The 26,369-nt window shown below is 38.7% G+C and overlaps 2 protein-coding genes across 4 annotated transcripts; one reads left to right on the top strand and one right to left on the bottom strand.

The window, feature by feature from the left end:
• On the top strand, positions 1 to 18,865 carry LOC101739880 (protein maelstrom homolog). 3 transcript variants are annotated; one of them, XM_038017222.2, is made up of 12 exons: positions 1 to 196; positions 766 to 917; positions 1,515 to 1,716; positions 6,833 to 6,976; positions 7,435 to 7,665; positions 8,618 to 8,781; positions 9,295 to 9,438; positions 11,339 to 11,398; positions 12,132 to 12,210; positions 13,692 to 13,757; positions 14,106 to 14,177; positions 15,262 to 18,865. In XM_038017222.2, exons 2-12 carry the CDS (start codon positions 786 to 788, stop codon positions 15,288 to 15,290), a joined length of 1,323 nt encoding a protein of 440 aa, XP_037873150.1. In that variant the 5' UTR covers positions 1 to 196; positions 766 to 785; the 3' UTR covers positions 15,291 to 18,865. The 3 variants fall into 3 exon arrangements, with proteins under 3 accessions (XP_037873150.1, XP_037873151.1, XP_062529562.1); XM_038017223.2 differs by lacking the exon at positions 1 to 196 and adding an exon at positions 270 to 502; XM_062673578.1 differs by lacking the exon at positions 1 to 196 and adding an exon at positions 676 to 694.
• Positions 18,860 to 26,035, bottom strand: LOC101746111 (uncharacterized). The gene is made up of 7 exons (XM_004928105.5): positions 25,851 to 26,035; positions 24,504 to 24,662; positions 23,458 to 23,587; positions 21,880 to 22,879; positions 21,350 to 21,514; positions 20,623 to 20,752; positions 18,860 to 19,440 (listed from the first exon to the last, which is right to left on the bottom strand). The coding sequence occupies exons 1-4, from the start codon at positions 25,971 to 25,973 to the stop codon at positions 22,218 to 22,220; spliced, it is 1,074 nt and encodes a 357-aa protein (XP_004928162.2). The 5' UTR covers positions 25,974 to 26,035; the 3' UTR covers positions 18,860 to 19,440; positions 20,623 to 20,752; positions 21,350 to 21,514; positions 21,880 to 22,217.
• Positions 26,036 to 26,369: the final 334 nt, after the last annotated feature.

The raw sequence follows: 26,369 nt of genomic DNA on the forward strand, positions 1-26,369 counted from the left end.
GTTACCCTTTGCTTGTGCAAATAGACGAATATAAATTTATTTAAGTTTGGTGCCGCCACAAATAAAATCAATAACAGTCAAATAATATGTGTATTTGATCTAATATGAGATACTAACACATTTTCGGAGAAAATACAAAATCTAGTATTGTATAGTAACGTGTTTGACTGCCGAATTAGGTTATATATATTATTCTGTAAGTTTCAGCTTTTATACCTACCTATGTGGGTACATATGCCTATCAAGTATCATTCCTCGTATTTATTGTAAGACACTAAGACAGGTCTGGTCTGCCTTACAATTATCTGCATATTAACCGAAAATTTAGCGTGTCACAATTAAATCCTATTGGCTTTAAACAATTCCTGAAAGTAGACACAAAAGATCCATTTACAATTTAGACAAACAACAGGTTGCAAGTAAACTATGTGTAAATTTCTGCAGCGTAGCCATAAATAAGATATAAACCGGAAAGCGTTGCTTGGTAGCGTTGATTATAAAAGTGAGAGCTATGATTATTTAATAAAACTCAAGGAAAATGCCCATACAACAGTGCTTGTAACGTAAATTAGTAATTCTACTTATAACTCCCTTCCCCTCAAATTAAATTTACCCGAAATTTCAAAACCTACTTGTATATTAATACATGTTAAATGTCTAAGCTATAATAGTAGGAAAATACTTCATTGAGCTGGTAATGTTAGAGAAATACTTACTGTATATATATAATACTAAAATATTAGTAATGCTATGGAATTTTTTTAGAGTCATAAGAAAAAATAAAGATGCCAAAAAAGAAGACCCCACAAAATCCATTTTTCTTCTTCATGATGGACTATAGGAAAGAACAAGCAGAAATAGGCATAAAATATGCCAACACCAAGGAATTAGCTGAAGCCGCTGGTCCTGTATGGCAGGTTTGTATCTATTTTATTTACAGGCAAACAATGATACTGCCTGCCTGATAGTGAGTAGTCACTGTCTTTCGTGAACTTTTTATCTGCAATTATCTGTAATCTCGTGATCCAATCAAAATCAAGCCAGACCATTCAGAAATTAATCTAAACAAACAAAACTATAACAGATAGAACAGACCAAAATTATAAAACTATGATGTTGCTAGAAAAATTAAAATAGCTGATGTCTGATTAAACAGGAACTTTATTGATTCATACAATAAATTATACAAAAACATATTGATACATAGATATTTCGGTAAAACTGGTGGAAGTTTTTAGAAAGGCAGGTCTGCCACATTTCTTAACCTCCTAGCTGATGCTTTTTCTGAGGGCTACGGGGCTACCGCTCAAATCAAGCTTAGACAAACGAAAGGACTGCGGGTCTTATCGCACTGGTTGCCATTTAGCTATCGAATTTCATAATTGGGGAGCTGTGTCAGCTTATAGCAGAGCCATACACAGATGAAATAACTTTTAATGCAGCTTTTAATGTTCTGGAGAATATTATTAAAAAAATATTGGTATCAAAATATTTATGTAAACATTTCTGTTCAGAACTTAAGGCCTACATTAAAAGCAAAATATGAAGAGAAAGCTAAGAATGAAAAAGAAAAGAACAAACAAACTGGAACTAAGTTCACGTCGACCGGCATACCTATAAAAGTAATAGAACAACAACAGAGAGAAATGAAGAATGCTGAAGATAATGAAAAAAAAGACATACAGAATATTGTGAAGCTCAAGGTGTTTGATCAAAGTAAGTTCACTCGCTTCAAGTTTCAGACATGATTTAACTTTTTTCAAGCGTTAAAAACACTATAATTGTTGTTACTACCTAGAATAGAAATAATGGGGTAATTTTTTTTTGTTGGACGAGCTCACAGCCCACCTGGTGTTAATTGGTTACTGGAGCCCATAGACATCCAAAACGTAAATGCGCCACCCACCTTGAGATATAAGTTCTAAGGTCTCAAGTATTACAAGTAAGATACAATGGCTGCCCCACCCTTCAAACCGAAACGCATTACTGGTTCATGGCAAAAATAGGTAGGGCGGTGGTACCCACCCGCGTGGACTCACAAGAGGTCCTACCACCAAATAATAATCTGGATTGAATGACATTTACAAGATGAGCATGCTTGTAAACAATTTATTACAAACTTTATTATTATTATACATTGTACTTCCATAATCTCCATTGAAAATTTGTAAAATATGAAACTAATTGAAGAATTGGTATTGTTCCTAAAAGATTTGAACACCAGCTTAGTTACATCATTCTTTGTGTGTATGTTATCCTCTAGGCCACAGTTTTTACATTTGTTTTTATTTAGGCTTAGAAATCAATTCATTTTATACACTATACTTTTTTAAATAATAAAAAACAGAAATTAATACAAAAAAGCTGTACAAACCTAAAAAAGCATTTTGTACTACCTCTGGGTTATCTACTCTTTACCTTGCCAAGAACTTTTCCATACTTTAGAAATAGTAGAAGTCTCTTGGCGCAAGGTCTGCTGAGTACGATGGATTACACAATTTTCCCACTCTAGCTCTTGTAGCTTAGAGATTGTCTCTTGGACTGTATGGGGTCGTAATTGTCGTCTAGGAGCAGCAGGGACAAGTCATTAATAAAGGCTGGCTGGACATTAGTGAGCTTCTCCATCATTGTATCCAGTTCCTCATAGTAAACATTCTCAGTAGTGATGATGCCATTTGGTAAAAAGCTGAGATGACCTGAACCAGAACTGACCATGTGCATCAGTGACCATGTCTTTTTTAGGACTACGTTTTGGTTTTCAAGGTATTGCCTAGGTGCTGAACCAGGGTCTAATTAACAATTTGGTTGTAGTGTTGACCGCGGTAACCCTTACTCTGACCGGGTTGTAATCACGGGCGGAGATCGGATGTCGGGTGTAAGAGTACAGGGGCGTTGTTTAGTGCTTTAGTAACATTTGGTTGGATTCTTTAATAAAATACTGATGATATATTAGGCATTTATTGCACACCTTGCTTAGCTGGTGGTAGGCAAACGACTGCCCTCGCAGGAGCGTCGCCCGACATCGCACATACAAACACGTCATATTGCAATATGCAACATTGCATATTATCTACACTACAGTACGGTAGGGCCCTAAAACGTCATTATGCCTGCGGTATGCTCCCAATACATGCAGACCGTCAAGTCCCACATACCCCGCGCGCCCCCTAGACGCGGGGACCTCATAGGAGGTTAGGCTCGAAAAAAAAGATACGTTTTTGTGATGTGCCTTGTGGGAGGCCTATGTCCAAGGGTGGACGTCTACGGCCAATTTGCCTTCCGTTATTTCAGCAGCCGTTTTAGGGTCTAAATAACAATCCCCATTGCGCTATTAAAAAGAAGACCCTACTCTAAAGAACCCCCCCTATTAAAAAGAAGAAAATTTTCGTCGCAAGTCTCAATGCGGTTCAGAGTCCATTTGTTTCTGTGTGTTAAGCAGGGTACACCATAACCCGTTCTTCGTGCTGGCAATCACTCTGTTCGTGCGGCACCCACTTATCATGTTATTTTACATTGCTGATTTGACACAAACGGACCAATATTATTTTGAAAGCTCAGCGGTAGATTGAGTGTCGTCAGCTTCCACAATCGCCTTTAATTCGTCGTTGTTGTCTTTAGTTTTCGGGCAACGGCGTGGATGAAAATTCCCTGTCGGAAGCATAACAATCATTCATGCCGTACACGTCATTAACGTTGTGAACGGTGTAACTTTGTGCGACATTATACCTACCTTGTATTTTTATCTTGTCCATATTGATGATAAAAAATACAAATTTAGTGAAAAGAAAACACTAATCAATAAACAAATGACAGAATTTAAAAATAGAATTTCATATTTTTTAAATAAAATTAATTTGAATTTAGACTTTATTGCCGTAATTTATTCGTTAATTATGTTTCAAATGGTGCGAGTATTGTAAAAAAGCATAGGTAAATTTAATGAATGTAATATTGAGCTTATGAGTTATTTTAGTAGTGGTCAATAATGGTTCAGGGCGTTGTCGGAAGTGAGATAATGAAATAACACAACTAGTTAATCGGAGCGTTTATTCGCGATTAAACTTAAAAAGTAAAAAGCAAGGGAGCTTACGGGCGTAGCCGCATGTTATGACCACGAACAAATTTGTTTACATAACAAACTGTGTACCTACAGTAGCCCCTGCTAAAAAAAAGCTTACAAAAAACCAAATATAAGAAGTTATCATATCAATTTAAGTAATATTACAAAAAATAACATAAAAACAAATTAACATCTGATCTGACTCCATATTTTTTTATAACACTTCAGGAATCGAACCTGTATGATGTTTTAACTATTATTATATAACTTACTGAATTTGACTGTCCGCTTAACAAGTCTACCACTACGTGTAAACGTGTTAGGCTTATAATTACTGTTAATACTATCATCCCTTAAATTATTGTTAGTTATTGTAACCCCAGTGGGTTAGTGGATGTTGTACAATCTTTTTCCTGGTTTTGTGGAATGGCACCTTCATTAAGCATGTAGGCTGGCTTCAATCTATCAATCGACACATTAATGTTTTTATCAGCCATTTTTATCAAAAAATACTTGTCTTTTCTGTGAATCACTTTGTACGGGCCCTCATACGGAGGCTGTAAAGCTTTTCTCACCAAATCAACACGTACAAAAACGTGAGAACATGTACGCCAATCCGCGTGAACAAAGATGTTACGTGAATCACGTTGTTGTGACGATCTTGGTGTGAGCTTCATAATCGCGTCCCTAACATGGGCTACATATTCGTTTGAATCGCTGATTGCAATGTTAGAGCCTTCGTAAAAATCTCCAGGTAACCTTAGGGTTTTTCCGAAAGTCAGTTCTGCGGCACAAACACCAGTATCACTACGTGGTGTTGCCCTTAGACTAAATAAAAATGTGGGTAACTCTCCTACCCATGTGCCTTTGTCGTTACGTGCCATTAGAGCTGTCTTTAATACACGATCGAATCTCTCGACTGCACCATTTGCCTGAGGGTGATAAGCCGTCGTTCTCAGTTTGTTTATACCTAAAAATTTCATTAGTTCATTAAATAAACTGCTTTCAAACTGCCTGCCCTGATCGGTCGTCATACAGTCATATCGTCATAACAGGACAGCCATATCGCGTAATCCAGCCCTCATAGAGTGTCTTAGCTACCGTTTGTGCATACATATCTTTTATTGTAAAAGCTTCCGGCCAACCAGTTGCTCTATAGATTACCGTGAGGCAATATCTGTAACCGTCAGTGGTAGGCAATGGGCCTACTAAATCTACATGAATATGTTCAAATCTGTCACTAGCTTCAAACCTTCCTAAATCGGATACAGTATGTCGCACTACTTTTGACTTTTGGCATTGTGTGCAGGTTTTAGTCCATTTTTTTACGTCTGCATTCATGCCTGGCTAGAAATATTTTGCTGAAACTAAATTCCTAGTTGTGCGGTCCTCAGGTACATACGGCCTATAATAACATTAGTTGAGACTTCACAACAAACTTCATAACGACAATCGGGCGAAACAATTTGTTTAATAAATCTCAATCGCTCGTTTGTTTTGGCTAGCAATGTCGTCAACTCGGTGTCAGCTTGCTGTGCCGCGGCGAGTTCCACGAAATCAAGCGTCGCCGGGCACACTTGTCTCTCCACGTGATAAAGCATCGGCTACAATATTATCGTTTCCATTGATGTACTGAATGTTAGTCGTAAATTCACTAATATACATGAGCTGCCTGTTACGTCTAGGCGTCTCCTTGTCACTAGGTTTTTTTCGAAAACGCGTATATTAACGGTTTATGGTCGGTGTAAATTACAAAAGGTCTACCTTCTATCATGTGTCTGAAATGTTGCACTGATAAGTAAATGCCTAAAAGCTCCCTATCATAAGTACTGTATTTTAATTGAACATCGCTGAGCTTCTTAGAAAAATAACCTAAGGGCTCCATTGTGTACCTATTTTTATTTGTAATATGCCGCCGAAACACTCATTCGACGCGTCGGTCATAATCGCTAGCTCTGTATTTACAAGTGGGTAACTTAACCTCGTTGCGTTTTGAAGACTAGCTTTACATCTCGCGAACACGGCATCCGCTTGGTCAGTCCACTGAACCAGCGATTTGCCTTCTTTTTTGCTTTTTGTAAATATTTATTTAAAACCGATTGATATTCTGCAGCTTTTGATAAACTAGACCTATAAAAATTTATCATTCCTAAGAATCGTCTTAACTGATCTATAGTCTTCGGTTTTGGGAATTCTATAATAGCTTGGACTTTATCTGGCAAGGGGTTTATACCTTCGTTCGATAGCGCTTTTAGAGAGCTTCGTAATCACCAGATTTTGCTTGGCCGTATCTGACAGCCGTAGAATTTCTACGGCAGCCTCGAACTGAACAAACCAGAGTCGCGTTTGATCTGCCCAGAATTCCGGTATCCGTGACGAAACGCTGATGCTTTCCAGTATTCTCTCACTGCCATCGCATCTGGTCTCTGCTCTCGCGTTACCATCACATGGCGTTTAAGGGTTCATTTTATGAAAAGCTTAGTTAAAAAAAATTCAATTCACGGGGTCACCACTTTATGAGTTATTTTAGTAGTGGTCAATAATGGTTGAGGGCGTTGTGGGAAGTGAGATAATTAAATAACACAACTGGTTAATCGGAGCGTTTATTCGCGACTAAACTTAAAAAGTAAAAAGCAACGGAGCTTGCGGGCGCAGCCGCATGTTATGACTACGAACAATTTTGCTTACATAACAAACTGTCTCCCTACAGACTCATCCTTGTTTTTAAAACTCAAGTATCCTTTGACTAATCATATACAATATGGATTGCAGGTATAAAAACTGAAGATTTTTATGTGATTGACGTGAACTCATACTGCAAAGCTAATGGTGATTATTTAATCGGAGAGTTCACCGTGACTCAATTCAGTCTGCAGGATGGTGTCAAAAATAGCTACCATGAAACTATTATTCCAAGTAAGTTTAAATATAACAATGAATTTTATTACTAGTGGTAGAACATCTTGAAAGTCCGCGCGGGTAGGTACTAAGGTACCACCACCCTGTCTATTTCTGCCGTGAAGCAGTAATGCGTTTCGGTTTGAAGGGTGGGGCAGCCATTGTATCTTACTTGTAATACTTGAGACCTTAGAACTTATATCTCAAGGTGGGTGGCGCATTTACGTTGTAGATGTCTATGGGCTCCAGTAACCACTTAACACCAGGTGGGCTGTGAGCTCTTCCACCCACCTAAGCAATAAAAAATAAAAATAAAGTATAATAATCCACATGTCCACGTTCTTGTAACTGCATGAGACCAAATCTGGCTTCATCTACCGTCTGCCAAATTCAAAAGCTATTGTCTACTTCAGTTGCATAAATAGGGGTTCAGGAAAAGTTGTTGTGTACAAAACTACGAAACCAGACTATTTTAGGTTGTGTACCGGTTGGATATATGTTTGATGTGAAACTGGGTGCTGAAGAGTTCGGCCTGGAGATGCCCGGCACCGATGACGCAGGACCCAACTACATACAAATACTGGCCAACATCATCGACTACTTGAAGCAGAAGGATCGGACTGTGCAAGTCTTGCCACCGATGTTCACGTTGCCGGAGAAGGTGGACGCAGTGCAGAACTTCATCTCACAGATGTGTAATTGTGCGAGTGAGTTCAAATTTATTATGTTTCATCTACAATTTTAGTGGAATGCATTTAAATCTGTCAAGAAATTGGTATTATGTTGTAAAGACTAAGAGATTGTGGAGAGCAAGAAGTCATCAGGAAAATCGGGCCACATTCTTATGTTGAGTGGATTTGTTTGCTCATTGTCTGGGTGTTTATTATCTATATATTTATATGTTTAAATATATATAAGTATGTGTGTCAGCCTCTGATACCTATAACAGAGGGAATACTAATGGGGCCAGATGTGACCATAATCATTGATTATAGAAGTATAATGATAGTCTTTGACAGTAGAAGTATAATAGTGTAAAAACTTATAATTTTGAATGATTATAGTAGAATTTCGACTACTGGGGGACCACTAGGTAGTTCCTATAAAATCAACAAAACCTAAGTTCAACTGTTATATGAATAAAAATACCTATCTCATGACCAAATCAGCTCTGAGACCAGACATATCAGTCACTTTTATAGAATTAAGAGTGCTGGTGTTTTTTTTTCCTACCTAAGCTGAGAGTCTTGAGAGGCTATATAAGCGTAACCTTAACTGTTACTGCCCCGTAACTCACGGGGCTCAAACCTGACGACGTTGCTAACACGAACCTTAGCAAGAGCCGTGCTTCGCAGAATCTACCACCAGATCGGAAACGCGACCCACTGAGAAGATCCGGCGAGAAACTCAGTGGGCTGTGTCTGTAGGTTAATTTACTCGTCGAGCCTTTCGTCGCAAGCGACGGGTTCGACGAGGACAATGACCGGTGCTTGAGGTACCTAAAAGGACCGTTAGTGGATCGGGAAGATCCGAAATGACGTGAGTGCTGGTAAGCTGTCAACTCGAACATTTGGCTGTTTACGTTAGTGACCCAATCTATCAGCAGAACGAGAGTGTAGCGATGCACTAGAATTAATTAGAACTTACGTTTTCTTTCAGCCGAAGACGACTCGCTGTTCCGTATATACAAACTAGACACGTTTTTCTTCACTCTGATCAACGCTATCAGCAGTCATCACGACGAGGGCTTCCCTAAGGAGTCGTTGGCGCTCACGCAGCTGACCAAGGACCTGTTCGACTACACACCGGGGATCGCGTGTGAGGTATGAACTGACAAGAGTCGGTCAGCATCCCATATTTGATATTCCATGTCTTGGTTTAATCGTTCTCATATTGTCTCCGTTACAAACATAAGTGAAAGTCGCCGTGGCCTAAAGAATAAGACGCCCGGTGCATTCATGTTGAAGCGATGCACCGGTGTTCGAATCCCAGGCGGATACAAATTTTTCTAATGAAATACGTACTTAACAAAATGTTCACGATTGACTTCCACGGTGAAGGATTAACGTCGTATAATAATTAAACCCGCAAACATTATAATTTGCGTAATTACTGGTGGTAGGACCTCTTGTGAGTCCGCGCGCAGCGTTTGTAAGCAATAATGCATTTCGGTTTGAAGGGTGGTGCAGCCGTTGTAACTACACTGATCAAGATGGGTGGCGCATTTATTTTGCAGATGTCTATGGGCTCCAGTAACCACTTAACATCAGCTGGGCTGTGAGCTCGTCCACCCATCTAAGCAATAAAAAAAAGTTGTTTGTGTGTATCGTCAACAGCGTCACGAGTCGCTGGACAGAAGCAACGTTTGCACAACGTCCCGCGTCAAACGTTGGGTGTTCACGATCCTGGACCGCTGCTGCCCGCTACTGGGGATTCCCCTGCAGCCGGGGAAGCACCTGCCCTTCGACTACGACATCAACGTAAGTACCGGTCAATCAGTGGCGGATCAAAGGTCCAGAACGCCCTAGGCAATCACTTTATCGGCGCCCCTGTACCGGCCATAAATTACCATCATAATACTATATATTTTAACTAGTTGTTTTTGCAATTACGATGACGTTGTATCATCAATCCCTAGACTTTAGTAGACCAGGAAATTCGATCTGTTATTTTCTTAATTTATTTAAAAATTCTGAGCTCGCGCGCCCCTAGTAACTACACGCCCTTAGACACGTGCCTAGTATGCCTTACGGATAATGAGAAACCGCCTTTTTTCCCTACCTATTCTAGTAACCTCGAGGGGTAATTCTAGATTCACCGAGCTAGTAGGTGCACTCACGGGGCTCTAATCTGGAGACGTTGCTAACACTGGCCCCAGCAAGAGCCGTGCTTCGCAGAATCTACCACCGGATCGGAAACGCGACCCACTGAGAAGATCCGGCGAGAAACTCAGTGGACTAAAACCCTTGACTAATTCATTAGAACCTTACCGGATCTCACTAATGAGTAACAAGAGATTATATGAATACAAAAGTAAAAATTACAGAAAAAAAAATTTAATACCAATCTTTCTCTGTCTAATTATTTTCAACTTTATTAATTATGAGGCGGTGAAGTATGCCTAAATCTCGTTTACGACATTTTCATAATAAACTTCCATATACAAGTTCCGAATAACAACATTCGGACCGTCGGTCTACCGAGCAATATCACCCGCTCGACAAAAGATCTTCCCACTGTCGTATACCCCGTATACGATTACCATTTAATTAAGTGTAACATTATTAAATTGGGTATGATGCTCAAGTAGATGCCACCACACGTCCTTACGGATCTATCAGATCCAATAACTATTAGACGCCTTCAGTTCTAACACTAGGAGCAGGCTTAGGGACCCCGGTAACCGTACTCGTCCAACTCGACAGAGACTAACCCATGCATCAGCTCGCTGAGTTTCTCGCCGGATCTTCTCAGCGGGTCGCGATTCCGATCCGGTAGTAGATTCATTCGCAAAGCAGCTGCTCTTGAGCTGTTGGGTCTCCTTCGGAGGCGCTCGGGCAGCTGTTAGCAAATCCCACCCGTCCTGGCTGAGCCTTTGTTCGCCCACCTGTCCTGGTGAAACTGGAAAGGCCTCTGGGCCACCTTCTGTCATAAAAAAAGATACCACCTCCCTATCCACCCTCGTGCAATATAGACATGCGCCTTGGTTAAGACAGCGGCTGCACAATACAACTGGGACTTAGGCCTCATGTCTCAAAGTGGCCGCATTGCGATATCTGGGCTCCGGTAACCACTCAACATCACATAGACCGTAAGCTTGTTCGTCTGTCGGTACAATAAATAAATCATCATCATCATCCCAGCCTGTCCACTGTCCACTGCTGAACATAAGGCTCTCCAACTGATGTCCAATGGCACCTGCATCCAACGTGACCCAGCGATTCTCACTAGGTCTTCGGTCTATCTGGTAGGTGGCCGCCCCACACCGCGCTTTTTTTTATTGCCCTTGTAGGCAGACGAGCATACGGCCCACCTGATGGTGAGTGGTTACCGTCACCCATGGAGTGGTTACCGTCACCCATGGAGTGGTTACCGTCACCCATGGACTTCAGCAATGCCAGGGGCAGAGCCAAGCCGCTGCCTACCATTTAATACTCTCCACAAGCCTCGTTTGAAGAAGGATATGTCATAGCGCTCGGGAAATACCGTGGAGGAGAGCTCATTCCATAGCCGGATGGTACGTGGCAAAAAACCAAAACTTGCCAGGACGTGGTCTCCATTCGGGGATCTTTCTGCCCCAACGGCAGTCCGATCCTCGTGTTTTGTGCCAGTGGGCAGGCGACAACAAATAAATACGTATTACAAATGAATTAATTACAGGGCATCCTGATTTTTAAAGAAGAAAGGAAGACAAGAGCCGCTCCCTCTGTGCCTCGTACGGTAAGGCCATAAATCATTTGATATTTTATTTTTTTATTGCTTAGATGGGTGGACGAGCTCACAGCCTACCTGGTGTTAAGTGGTTACTGGAGTCCATAGACATATAAGTTCTAAGATCTCAGTAAAGTTACAACAGCTGCCCCACCCTTCAAACCGAAACGCATTACTGCTTCACGGCTGAAATAGGCAGAGTGGTGGTACCTATCCGCGCAGACTCACAAGAGGTCCTACCACCAGTAAACTATAGTGTATAGTAACTATAGTCGTGATCAAGCACGTATCAGACAATCATATTGTTATCATGCGATTGTAAATATCTACCTGCCAACCCTAACGAACTTGTTGTTAATCCATTAGTTGATCACTCCCATCACTGGTTCCGAGACGGTTTTTTTTATCGTAATAAAAGCATTATTACAATGAAAGACATACTTAACAAATGTTCACGAATCACTTCTCAGATGAAGGAATGAACATCGTGTAAGAAAAATCAATCCCGCAAAAATATTAATTTGCGTCATTACTGTCGCACAAGGAAGGGAGGCAGCCGTTGTATACTTGAGACCTTAGAACTCAAACCCATATCTCGAGGTGGGTGGCGGCCTTTATGTTGTCGATGTCTATGGGCTCCGCTGGCATCTTAACACCAGGTCGTGAAGTCGTCTGGGTAATTAAAAAAAAATACGCGCTAATCTTGTACTAAATCATTCAGGAACTGTGTTTATATTTTCAGGCCACCGCCTCGAGTAACTCATCCTTTATCAACGACTCTTTGAATGAATCCTTCCAAAGCTTGAACGTTACCGGCGAGAGTGAGTATCCTTCGTGTCGATCGGTCGTCATTGCTGTGACGTCATTAAAACTATAATAATATACGTAATTGACACATGACCGGCTCTGATTACGTCGGTCCGGTTGCCAGTGACCTTGGCCGCGGTTCCTTCAGCTCTAGTTTAGGGATGTCATATAGTTAATTAAAACATCGATATTAGAATATCGATTTAGATATAGAATAACGTCGATACCGAAAAAAAAATACAATTAAAATATAATACACGTGAATTGTGATGATTTTTTTGTTAAATATGCGCGTATGCATTTTTTTTTTTTGAATTAAGAGCTTATCTTTAATACTTGGTGTTAAGCTTCGTGTTAGTCATATTTAATATTTTATCCAGCTTCCGAAATAGGGCGTTCACTTGGTCTGATACGAATAGTCAATTATTGGGACATTAATATTAACATAATGATGTGCATCACTTTTTACACTGCATTATGTTAACGTCTATAGTGACGTATACAGCTTTAAATCTTGACAAACTTACGCAATGAACGCTTACATTAATAGTATATTTTTCGTTGAAGATCCTAAACCAACGAACAGTACTCATTCGGATGTAGATCTGTTCAAAATTTCCCTCATAGGAATACATGAGGACGATATTATGCAAAAGTGGAGCAGATAGAACTATTTACTCAACACAGTACACAAACGTCAATGAGAGCTTAGAAAGACGTCATCGGGTTATTAAATAAAAGATTCACTACGAAAATGGGATGCAAGTTTGATTCTCTGTGAATTTTTAGCATTGAAATGTTGTTCAGAAGAGAAATATCGTCAGCTGGATTTTTCTTTGATATCACTTTATTGTCATAATCACATTTTTTGTGGAGACAAGAATACACAGCCTATTTTGTAGTTAATTCGTCAACGAAGCATACAGACTTTACAAATAGCTGCCCGCGACCTTGCAACATGAAATGTCAATTCTTTTTTTTTTAATGCTGGATTCGTGGTGGTTCAGAGACCTTTCCTGTTTCACCAGGACAGGTGAGCGAACAAGGACTCAGCCAGGATCTCAATTGTACAGGGCTGCCTATTTTGATGGTTTCGAGGCTCAAGCGATTAGGTTTCACGTCATTTCGTATACTCCCGATCCACTAACGGTGCTTTTAGGTACCCCAAGCACCGGTCATTGTTCTCGTCGGACCCGTCGCTTGCGACGAAGGGCGACGAGTAAATTAACCTACAGACACAGCCCACTGAGTTTCTCGCCGGATCTTCTCAAGGGGCCGCGTTTCCGATCCGGTTGTAGATTCTACGAAGCATTGCTCTTGCTAGGGTTCGTGTTAGCATCGTCGTCAGGTTTGAGCCCCGTGAGCTCACCTGCTAGTTAAGATTAGGTAGGATAAAAAAAATTAAGTTTTCGCTTTTGGTAATTTATTTTACACACAAGGAACACAATACAAGTAGAGATGTAGTCTTTGTAAATATAACACTAAATGTTTTCAGCCGCCGCGTCGGGCTCGGCGCCGGGCAGGAGGGTGCACAAGCCGCTGCGCATGCCGCGTACCGACTGTGAGTATCATTCTGTGCTTCACTCACACGACAACTTACTAAGGGTTGACCAAATTTTTGGCGTTTTTTTTTATTGCCTTTGTAGGCAGACGAGCACACGGCCCACCTGATGGTGAGTGGTTACCGTCGCCCATGGACTTCAGCAATGCCAGAGCCAGAGCCAAGCCGCTGCCTACTTTTTTTTATAATAATAATTAATTGATAATTAATTATATTTTTTAAGGAGTTTTTTGTAACACCTGCTGGTGTAATTTACGAAATGTGCTAGCGTTTTCAACGTTGTTATTACTTTTCAAATGCTATTTAAATGTCAACGACACTAATAAATATAACATAAAATTTCCGCAGATTCTCAGCGGATTCAGCAGGCTCCCGAACTGACGGAGGCTAACTTCCCGACGCTCACGGGGCACGGCCGAGGTAAGCGCGAGCCATTACCCTCCTGCTACATGGAGCGATGACTTGGGCAAGGCGGCTGGCAGTGACTGGATGCGTAGAACCGAAGATCGGGTCCAGTGGCGAGCTTTGAGGGAGACCTATGTCCAGCAGTGGAATGCCGCAGACTGATGATGATTATGATGACTGCACACTGTCAAACCGGACTCGTCCACAGCGCGACTGGGTTCATCGTTTCCACCACTCTGCTCTGGATTGAATTTTTTTTAGTGCTTGGATGGGTGGACGATCTCAAAGCCCACCTGGTGTTAAGTAGTTACCGGAGTCCATAGACATTTACAACGTAAATGCCGCCACCCACCTTGAGATATAAGTTCTAAGGTCTCAAGTATAATTACAACGGCTGCCCCGCCCTTCAAACAGAAAAGCTTAAAGACAGAAATAGGCAGGGTGGTGGTACCTACCCGTGCGAACTCACAAGAGGTCCTACAACTGCTATATGAGCTATACCATATAGCCATCTCCAAGCGGTGTTTGAGGAGAAACCTCATTGGTAGACAGCAGCCGGATTCTCTCTGGTATTACTGATGTCCATGACCTCGGTGATCACTCACCAACAAGTGAGTTGATTGTCGTCTCTAGCTATGAAAAAGTTGTATCAGTACTAGACTAAACTGATTCATAAGCCTTTTTCAAATACAACAGCTGCTTATATACTCTTTTCAGTATCATTTCTATTTTATAATGCATGTCGATATCTAAGTTATATAACACAGAGTGGGAATGAATTATTAATTTAAAGTCAGCATTTCATATGTAACTGATTATTAAGAACTCACGGTGCATTTAATATTAATAGAGTTGAACACAGCATACCTTCCACCTGTCCTAATAAAACTGGAAAGGCCTCCGGGCCACCAGTAATCTCTCAAAAATAAAAAAAGAAGCATACCTTCCATCTTTTTAAACCGAAGACGCATTACAGTTCAGACGGAATTACATGATATCATAATCCTGTGACAACAGCCTAACATCAGATAGACTGTAAACCAGTTTGTACTTGTACATGGAAATGCTAGAAATTAACAAAACTTCTATCTTCTTTCAGGGCGTGGTCTGACCAGGAGCAACAATTGAAGTTCGACTTCACATTGCTCAACCACAGGACACTTCGAGACGCGAACCATACCCAATTCTGCCACTATGCCGCTTGGACGAAAGAACGAACACAATACTCGTATTACTTGATAGATTCCCGTGCTGATTACATAGTTAATGTGTATCTTGACGTTGTCAAAATTATTTGACAGTTTGACAGCTGTCACTCGAGAGCGGCTGTCACACACAAAATGTCTTTTTTTTTATCTTAATGTAGATGATATTGGCGATGTTTCGATATACATGCTAGCACAGCTTAGAGCCCTTACTGTGGAGAAATTCGTTCCATTATGGACTGACAATTTACAGTCGTAGTATCCGACGGAAATAAATGACGCCATAATTGGTCGTAATTTTTCTACTGTGAACACTGCAGGAGTTTTCGAAGTAAGACGCTCTCAGTGCTTTGGCCACGTGACCACTTTTACCGTGCATAACCTCATTTCAATAATTCGGTTAAGTTATTGTACAATTAAATCGCTCGAAAAACATTTTCTTTTACTAAAGAGTATAGTTACTTTTATTATGCGATTCATTCAACTAATAATACATATTCAATTTTTAAACATAGCTATGGTAAATATGTTTCTTTGTTGAATGTTTTTTTGTTGTAATTAAAAAACGATGCCAAAAATCGTCAATGAAGGTATGCTGTACTGCGTTCGGTTTTAAACAATGACCATTACAGTAAAAACCCCTTATTCGAGCTTCCTTCATTCGCGTTTTCACTTCTCGCGGAGTAAAAAAACAATCCAATTCCTATGTTCTCGTCTAAAGACTTATTTCGCTGATCTAATCGGTACATACACATTGATAAAAAGTATTCCAAAATGTAGGTATAGTAGGTGAGCTCACGGGGCTCAAACCTGACGATGCTGCTAACACGAACCCTAGCAAGAGCAGTGCTTCGCAGAATCTACCACCGGATCAGAAACGCGACCCACTGAGAAGATCCGGCGAGAAGCTCAGTGGGCTGTGTCTGTAGGTTAATTTACCCGCTGAGCCCTTCGTCGCAAGCGACGGGCTCGACGAGAACGATGACCGGGCTGTGTATTCGCGACACATTCGCGGAACGTATATCCCACGAATAAAGAGGTTTTACTGTATAACTAACTAATAGAACTGCTTCGTTAAACTACTGTCACAACTGCTCGCAGCGCATATCGGAACATAGCCATTGTGTTCTATTCGTGACTATCGATACACTAGACTTAATATAAATACGTTATATCGATGTCTATTACTGTGTCAAGTTATATTGTAATGTTTCACATTGATGTTAAAATTGTTTGTCTCGCTCTTATTTAGTAGATACAGAACGAGACGGCGCGATCGTCATTACTATTGTTAGAAATGTTTAGCGTTTAATCTAAGAAATCTCTTGGTGCGTTTTTATTAGTTATGTAGGACTGTGGAAGGACAGATCGTGTGGGGTGGTGACGTCACGCGCGAGATAAACGCAACATCAGATTCTCCGACTACAGAAAGCAACTTGAAATTGAGACATCATAGAAGTTAAGACTATACAATATTTTTGACTTAATATAATTTTTATCACAAAACAATGACAATTCGGTACCTAGAAGTTGCGAAACAGATCTGATTAGAGATTGCAAATACAGACTTAAATAAATACCCAAAATGATGATTAAGACGGTGGCAATAAGAGAACCGAATGTTAAAATTTTACTAAAAATAAGTACCCTATTAACTGAATACCGCTGATCTGTATTTTGTGTGACGTCATTTGGGGTCAAAATAAGCAACAACGATAATGGTGCAATCCATACCGATTTCGACAACAGCGGTCCCACTACATTGATGAATCTAACTGAACCAATGTGTGTAATAAATGAATGTACATTAAAACAACAAATAGCCTCATATGACGTCATACGTTGTGATTTATGTTAAAAAGTGTAAAATTTACTAGGTTTAACGCAGCTATTTTGACTATTACAAATATTTAAAGTTACAGATCAGTGCAATTTTGGATTGTTTTGCTATTTAACCTGGGCGGATGTCTCTGGTCAAGTTGTTACACGTTGATCGGAATAAAATTATCGACGGTTTCAAGTCAGAATGACTTGCTTAATTATTAAGATATATTTCTGATTATCAACTTCAAACTGTATGCGTCTTATAATTAATTGTATAATTAATGTTTTATAAGCTACTTATGTATGTATGGGTATGTTTGTGATCGAAATATCATAAGATTAAATTTAAGATTTTTAGTTGAGATTTTTTAAATGTAAACATATTATATGTGAGTCGTCTATTATCAAAGGTGGCAATCTGTGCATTTGGACAAAAAAATGTTATTGATATGTCAATACAGATTGATTTGAATATAATCGTCTCCTTCAAAGAATACGGTCTAAAACCTGCATTAAATAAAGGTTAATAGTTAACCTGTTATTTATCTAAGATGTCGTTCCGAAGAGTTTTGTGACTGCCAATGGAATACAAAGTCAATAATTCGTTTTTTCTGATTTACCAATAATTATCCAAAAGTCAGATTGCCGCCTTTGATAATAGTCGACTCATGTATCGATTCGCTTGAAGCTACTTAAAAATGTGATCTCAAAGAAATTTCTTTATAATCATATTTATGAACACGTTTTCCAGTAGAATGGAAAGAAAATATTCATTCAGACGGTTTTCGTGTCACATAAATTTGGAGAAATTCAGTTTGAATTTCAATTAAAAATGTCAGATCCATAACACACCTATGGGACCTAAACCTAAGATTTCTGGCTGTATGGGAAGGAAGTCTTTGCAATTCGATATTTCCACCATTTTGAAATGACTCTTGAAACATTTGATGATTGAGATTGTTATCAGCCAGTTGATATTTTAGAATGAGCTATACGTATTGAGCTAATTGCAAATGATTACAGGGCGATTGTTGACTTTGAATCTAAATGTAAGGGGTATTTTCCGAGGTGACGTGAATATTTTTGAGAAGAAAAATATATTAAAAATATCGATCGAAAGTTTGTTTCTTAATGACTTTTCAGTGCTTGCTTGCACTATCGATAAAGTATGCATTGGAATACATTTTTTTTATTCTTACTATAAATTAAAACTTTTGTCTTGAGACTTTGATCCAGCAGTGGGAGGTCAAACCTTCAAAAAAAATATTAATTTAAAATTAGCCACTGACCTGCGTTTGCTGGTAAGTTGCCAGTTTCAAATTATACATTAACAATATTATTATGTTATTGTTGTAATGTATCGATAGCGTAATGTAAATTTGCATTAATGCTCATTGATAGTCACTGCAGCTACATGTAATTGACTGACACTGTTAATAACACAGGCGGTGGTTGTGTTTAGACTCACACTTGAGCAAGCACAATAAATGTCGAATGGGGATATCGCACTTAAACTAAAAAAATCGATTTTACTTGATAATTAAAATGCAGTTGAATTAGTAGTGTTACAATATGTGCCAATGTTTCTGTTGTTTTTTTTTGTTTTGTTTCGCTTATCGATAAGATCATTGTTTTGTTTCTAGTAAATACTTTAAATAAAAGAATCTATGTGGATCGTTTGTTTTATTCGATTCACATTATGTATTTGACTATGCCTATGGTTATAATGACAGATTAGTTTGTGTTACACATTTTATTTTTTAATCCAATGCGTTCGGCTATAAATTTTTAAGGATAGGTTAATCCAGTCGGAAGATGTAGTGATACGACCACTGTTTGCATTTCACTTTGATTTCGGCATTATCATCATGGCTTTTTGGTACGATAAGAAGAGAGAAGGGTATATTCCCGTCATTTCGTGCCAGGACTTAAATTGAGTCTTCGCAGAGAAAATCCGACTATCGCATCGTTTTAGGAAGAAGAAAAAACCATTTTACTACTTATGTACTATGTGTTTATTAACTAAAAAAATTCGTCGGCTACCGATTTTTATTTTTTATTATCAGATTTTTGTTCTCGTCTTCCTTCTGACGAAGGCTTGTCCTTGCAGTCGACCTGAGCCTCAATGTCATGTGGTTCTTGGGCGTCTGGCATACCCGAGCTCATCACTAGGGTAGATATCCCTCCGTTCTTCTGAGATTCTTTTATTTCGAGAATCTCACTTCGCACCAACAGTATTACGTATACATCTAAAACAGAAAAACGTACATAGGTTTGAAAAGGGTACTTTTGGGGGGTGTCAACTGTTGTTAGTGTCATTAATAATGTTAATAGCTATTAAGCTGCCAACGGAGAACGCAATGAACACAATTTACGTGCCGTGGGAGTCATCAAATTATTTGATATCAAAACCGCTTTCCTAATCCTAAACATTCCTCAAAGTGTATTCCATTTAAATACTTTTGAAGTGAAAACTTGTTTAGAATCGTTGTGATTTCAAATCGGATGCAATTAAAAAAACGACAGGTAAGAGACACAAATACAAAAATGTGTAGGATGAAGCCAGCAAAGAATGAGACAGAAATATACATACTATTTAATACAGCGCCATCTGTGAGATTTTTTAATACTAACGTGTGTATGAAAGCTCTTGTAGTGAATTTTAATTTAGGATTATACGTGAAATTAAAATATCAATTCACAGAGGGCGCTACCTTACAATTATTTACTAATGACAAAATTTTACATATACTTAAGACGTTTAGGATAATTGTATTTTAATTTTGGAAGGTTTCACTTCTACCACGCGTGAATTGCACACATGTATTTTTTAAAACAGCGAAGCGTCTGTCTACTGCTTTTATTCACAAGAGCTTTAGTGTACAATTATGTACCCTAGATATATTAGGTACAATACAAATTATATTGTCGTACAATTTCGATATTAACCGCGACGCAGCGGACACATGTTACTTGTTTGGTCCGCTCCGCTGAACTCTCGCGCTACTTTGTAAAATTCAATTTCGAGTTGAAAGGACTCATTAATGACTTCGGTCCAAGTCCTCAGCTCATTTTTACTCTTTTCGACCTCGTTGTCATTTACACTCGACTCGTTGTTGGTATGCAGTTTTGTATTGCGAAGTAAAAGGAGTAATTAATGGGTCCGTTCCGATCGCGGTGGAAATCGGGATTTTTAGGCCGCTCCCGACGCTACCGCTGGTAACCTAGAATACCCGGCTGGATCAAGAAGGTCGCATAGCTACGCATTATCGGCGGCGTGCGGCTCCACCTCCAGAGATCGCTCTGTAGGCTTGAAGAACAAAAGTATCTGGTGTCAGATTCGTCTTGATTGTGGGCGAGGAATCGAGGAAGACTTAATTTCAGCGTCTGCTGTTACATACACACTAAATAATACAATTAATGTAACTTACTTATACTGAAGACAATAACGAATTCCATCAGCACATCGAAGCCGGCGATCACCACAGAGTAGAATAGAATTGACGTCACCAGAATTGTGAAGCAGCCGTACAAATAAATTTTCAGCAAATATAAATCACGCTGTAAAAGCAATAATCCAATTAGTTAGACTGATAAAAAATTCTAGAAATTGTTTACTTTGATGTCCGTTTTCCAAAAGTCGTGTATTGTAATGCAATATGCAATGCTTCCAAACAATTAAACTCTGAGGTGTTAACGCAGGTACAAGTGCTTCTTCAAAAGAAGGCTATTTTAGAATACTCTATGATTGGTAACGACCTCTCTGTGCTTTTAAGATTGCTAGTCTTTCGTGACTATTTCTTGTGCTAGCCACAGGCTCGCCTTTCCAACAGCTAAAATAAAATGGGTTATTTGTCAATTAACAACTGACGAAAACAATTGTGAATACCTAATCGTAATACGTAATCAATTTACACAGAAATATGTAGCCGGTTTATTTAACGATTTGGATGCTTGGCTTCATCTTCATCTACGCTTTTTGTGCAAAAATATACAAAATAAATATTTACAAATCTATTTCCGGTAACTACACATGCAGACGAATAAGTTGAGGCTTCAAAACATTGAACCTTTAACTGCAGCCGATTTTTGCTAAACTTAGAAGAGCAGTGCAAATTAAGTTTTACAGTAAGTACTAAGTATGCGATCTACACTTACCCTGTATACGGCGCATAGCAAAACCACATTGAATCCAAACTCTGTGATATAGCAGAATATTGGAATAGAGTTTTGAAATGGCATTTGCTCCTTAGTAATCGCATCTAAGACTTCCTGAACGATGGGTGAATACAAGAATTCGGAAATAGCTGCTATTGCCATACTCTATAGAAAAAAACAATATATTTTTAATCATAATAGTCGGTAAATTTTTTGAGGCAACTGCTCTACTTTATTTGTACCACTGATGTAATCAGTATGAAAAACGATAACATTTAGATTAATTATAAAAAAAAACTGCAGCGAATATTAAAAAAAAAAATTTACTCTGACCTCAATTTTCAAAAAAAAATTACACTCGCACCTTACTCGAACTTATTATTTTAAATCAATGCCCAATTCTTAAAAAAATATTACCTATCGACGAAATATATTTCGAATAAATTATTTAAAATAATCTTAAGAGATACTTCTTTATCAATTAATAGATCAAGAAAATAACTTCATTAAATTTCATAAACTACACTTACATCATAAATAATATTAAAATAGCCGATCAACAGCAAGCCGGTCCGAACCGAAAATAGACAACAACACCTATTTAATTTAAAACTTTTTAAATAATCAATTAGCAAATCCATTATTTTATCTAACCGAGTTATGCGCGAAAATTGGACTGAAATTTCATAAAATGATGTTCACATACAATTAATTAGGAAGCTGTTTAATTTAGGGAAGGTCAATAATTGTTTGTCCAATTATTGCGTTGGTTGCGTAACAGACAATAAAAAGGACTATTTTTTATTCAAATGACGATATATTTAAACATTTTTTTCACACGTATTCCCATAATGTTTAATCAGGATTTCTACATCTTCGGCATTTCTTCTACTGTTTCAAGATTGGATTGTTTCTCGTTATTTTTTTTTAAAGGCGACGGTTTATCGTTTCGTCCTAGCGGCTTCGCTTTACCAATAAACCATCTTTTCTTCTTGGGCTTCTCAACAATTGTTTCAACATTACATTCATTATCATTAATTAATATTTTTTCTTCATTCATCCCTGAATCAGTCTTGACGATCTTTGCTTTTGGTTCTTCAACGACGATCTCTAATTTAGCTTCTTTTTGAAGGACCAATGTTTTATCTTCCTTCGTTTCTGTTTTTGCTTCGGCGATATTTTGATTTTCTCCAATAGGTTTTCCTACAAGAGTACTCGGCTTGATTTTTTCGTTCATATCTGATGCTCTATCTGTAGTAGTTTTCAAATCTATGTCATCAACGATATTTTCTTTTTTAGGTTTTTGTACAATGTTTGAGTGGCTATAATTATCCAGTGGGTTATATCCTAGAGTATCCGAGGCATTTGGCTCTATCTGGTCTACCTGGGTTTCGGCATCATGTACTATTAGAGCATGTTTATTGCGTAGGAGAGAGCTCATCACTACTGTTGGCAACAGTTCGTTCTTCCTTGCTTGTTTAATTTCGACGATCATACTTCGAACCAGTAGTATTACGTATAGTTGGAATACTGGAAAACATTTAATGTTCTTAATTTTTTTTATTTTTTTATTGCCCTTGTAGGCAGACGAGCATACGGCCCACCTGATGGTGAGTGGTTACCGTCGCCCATAGACTTCAACAATGCCAGGGGCAGAGCCAAGCCGCTGCCTACCGCTAATATAGTAAATATTTAAAAAAATTAATGTTTTTGTTTTTTGTTTTTTCAAACAAAATAAATCATATCAAGTCATGGCGTCTGTGTCTTAATTTATCTTTGAGGATGTCTATAAAATACAGACTACCTTTATCATTGAAATAATGTATTATAAAGAATGAAATGAGACAAAGTAGCTTTGCTTACAAAAGCCGCACATAATTTAAATAGTTGTGCAGGGATTTTAGATGATTTTATTGTATTAGTTACTTTTTGGAGGGATTAATTATTTACATAACGGAGACATGTACCTAATAAATTTAATATTTATAACAAAAATAAATTCTGCTGGGTTAGTTATGTTTGAATATTGTGGATTTTAGTCCATTCATGCGGATATGATAAATAAATGGAAGGGTTTGCATATAGAATATCAACAGAATTTCACTTACATATGCTAAGAACAATAGCGATTTTCATGAAGGCACCGGTAGCGACAATCACAACGGAGTATATGAGTATAGAGGTCGTGAGTGATGTGATACCGAAGTAAACGAATGTCGTCATCAAGCAAAGATCTTTCTGGAAGTTAAAACGTAGAAGCATGAAATAGCAAACTTAATTTTATTAGGTCATTACATAGGTGCCTAACAGAGCCTATAAGCGCTTCGAGACTTTAGGTCGGGATCTCAGTTTTATTGTATAACACTTTAAACCGAATAAATATGTGTGTACGGAGCATATACGTATGTATGTACGTATATGTCAGCTCACAGTATGCTTTTTCACTAGTAAGAGTTATTACCTTTACTGGTGGTAGGACCTCTTGTGAGTCCGCACGGGTAGGTAGCCCCGCCTGTTTCTGGCGTGAAGCAGTAATGCGTTTCGGTTTGAAGGGTGGGGCAGCCGTTGTAACTATACAGATACCTTAGAACTTATATCTCAAGGTGGGTGGCGCATTTACGTTGCAGATGTCTATGGGCTCCAGTAACCACTTAGCACCAGGTATGCTGTGAGCTCGTCCACCCATTTAAATAATAAAAAAAAATGTCATTGAATTTTATCCGTTATTTAGAATCTTCCAAGCATCGATCAGATCCTGTAGATCGAATGGTAAACAGTCGACGTCGCCCAAAACACGTCATTACGGATCTCCCGATCCATTAACGGTGCTTTTAGGTACCACAAGCACCGGTCACCGTCCTCGTCGAACTCGTCACTTGCGACGAAGGGCTCGACGAATTAAACCATAGACACAGTCCACTGAGTTTCTCGCCGGATCTTCTCAGAGGGTCGCGTTTCCGATCCGGTGGTAGATACTGCAAAACACTGCTCTTGCTAGGGTCAGTGTTACCATCCGGTTTGAGCCCCGTGAGCTCACCTACTAGTTAAAGTTACGCTGAAATAACCTCTCAAGGCTATCAGCTTAGGTAGGAAAAAAAAAAAGTGACTAGCAGTGGGTAAGCATAAAAAAGTATAGTATCGATGCTATACTTACTCTGTACACTGCACATAGTAATATAACATTGAAAGCCAGCTCTGTCGAGTAGCACAAAATAGGAACTGGTTTTGTTGCGTTGTCCTCAAGGAGACTGTCCTCAACTAGCTTTATGATGGGAGAATAACTTTCATCGCTGATTCCTATTATAGATGATATCTGGAACAATGATTTTATTGGCAGAACTAGGCAGAGAAACGAGCTAAAAGTTGACCAGAGGCTATCCACCAAATGTCTATATAGAATGCTCCAATACTTTGGTCATATAGCAAGAAAACCCTCTGACAATCTGGAGAGACTCATAGTGACGGCTAAAGTGGATGGAATACGATCCAGAGGTCGGAGCCGAAAAAGATGGAGTGACCAAGTGTCTGAGTATCTGGACAAAAGTGGCTACAAATTACAAAAAAGGTCACAGGCAAAGGTCAAAGGGCGCATCACGATGCTCAGCAATGAGTGATCGACTGAAGGTGGAGGAGGCAGACGAACGCGTACTCCGCCAAGCAGAGGTCTGCTAAGTTGTCATCTTATTTATAATCAAGAAGAGATGATCGTTGTCGTCACATAAAACATATAGCTTGAATCTCATTAGCATATCGAAGGGTGACCGGCATTTTGGTTTAAGCAACTTTAGAGGAGAGTCGATTGAAGCTTAAAGCTTGGAAAAAATTTCATAACAAAAAAAACAACTTCAGCTATTTGAATGGAGTAAATCGAATTATTGATAATGATACCAAATAAAACGCACATTTAATTACAAAGAAAAATGTTGCATATTAAGTAAATTGTCGTTTAAGCCTTTCACCCCTTGATATGAAAAAATAATCAGAAAAATCAAATCGGAATGTACCTATAATAAATTAGCTCGGGTCAGGATTATACGAAACTGAACTTGAAGTCGTCGTGGCCTAAAGGATAAGACGTACGGTGAATTCGTATCTAGCGATGCAACGGTGTTCGAATCCCGCAGGCGGGTACCGATTTTTCTAATGAAATACGTACTTAACTAATGTTCACGATTGACTTCCACGGTGAAGGAATAATAACATCGTGTAATAAAAATCAAACCCGTAAAATTATAATTTGCGTAATTACTGATGGTAGGACCTCTTGTGAGTCCGCACGGGTAGGTACAACCACCCTGTCTATTTCGTGAAGCGTTATAAATTTTTGAAATAGTTTTTAAAGTTAGGTTTTTCAAATTACGACAATACCGCTTTCTTCCGTCGTTATATATTTTTGGTTATCATAATCTTCTCTTTCTTTTTTGTTATTAGTTACGCTACGACAATTAAAGATTGTACGTAGTTTTATTTAAAAAAATGAGAAAAGAAAGTGAGTACTTACGTCGTAAATGACATTAAAATATGCGGTCAGCAACAAGCCAATCTTGACCGAGGCAAAATAACAACAGTTATTCAATTTGAAATTAAGCAAAAATGATTTCACACACTGAAACGGCTCGTCCATGTTGTAATAATTTTGTTCTCCCAACACGCGTCGACACGATTATGAGAATAGTGGACAATTTCATTAAAAATATATCTAAATTATGGCATTAATTAGGACGCAGTTCATTTGTGGAAGGTCATAAATATGTGTCCTCGACCGTTTGGTACAATGAAACGTTTGAAATTCGTATCCATGCATTCGTTTACTTAAAAATTTAATCAAAGTTAAGTAAATTAGCACTAAAGAGCAAAACGGGTAGGTATTAATTTTTGAAATTGCCGCGCGAATGCTACGGTACTCTGCGAAATTTGGAATTCATTTGGTTCTCGGCCAAAATAAGCATTTATGGTGTACAGAGAAGACAACAGCCTACCACAAACCATGACGAATATTCATAAATATTTCGGATTACGT

This window comes from Bombyx mori, chromosome 18 (assembly GCF_030269925.1).
Source record: "Bombyx mori chromosome 18, ASM3026992v2".
Taxonomy (NCBI): Eukaryota; Metazoa; Arthropoda; class Insecta; order Lepidoptera; family Bombycidae; genus Bombyx; species Bombyx mori.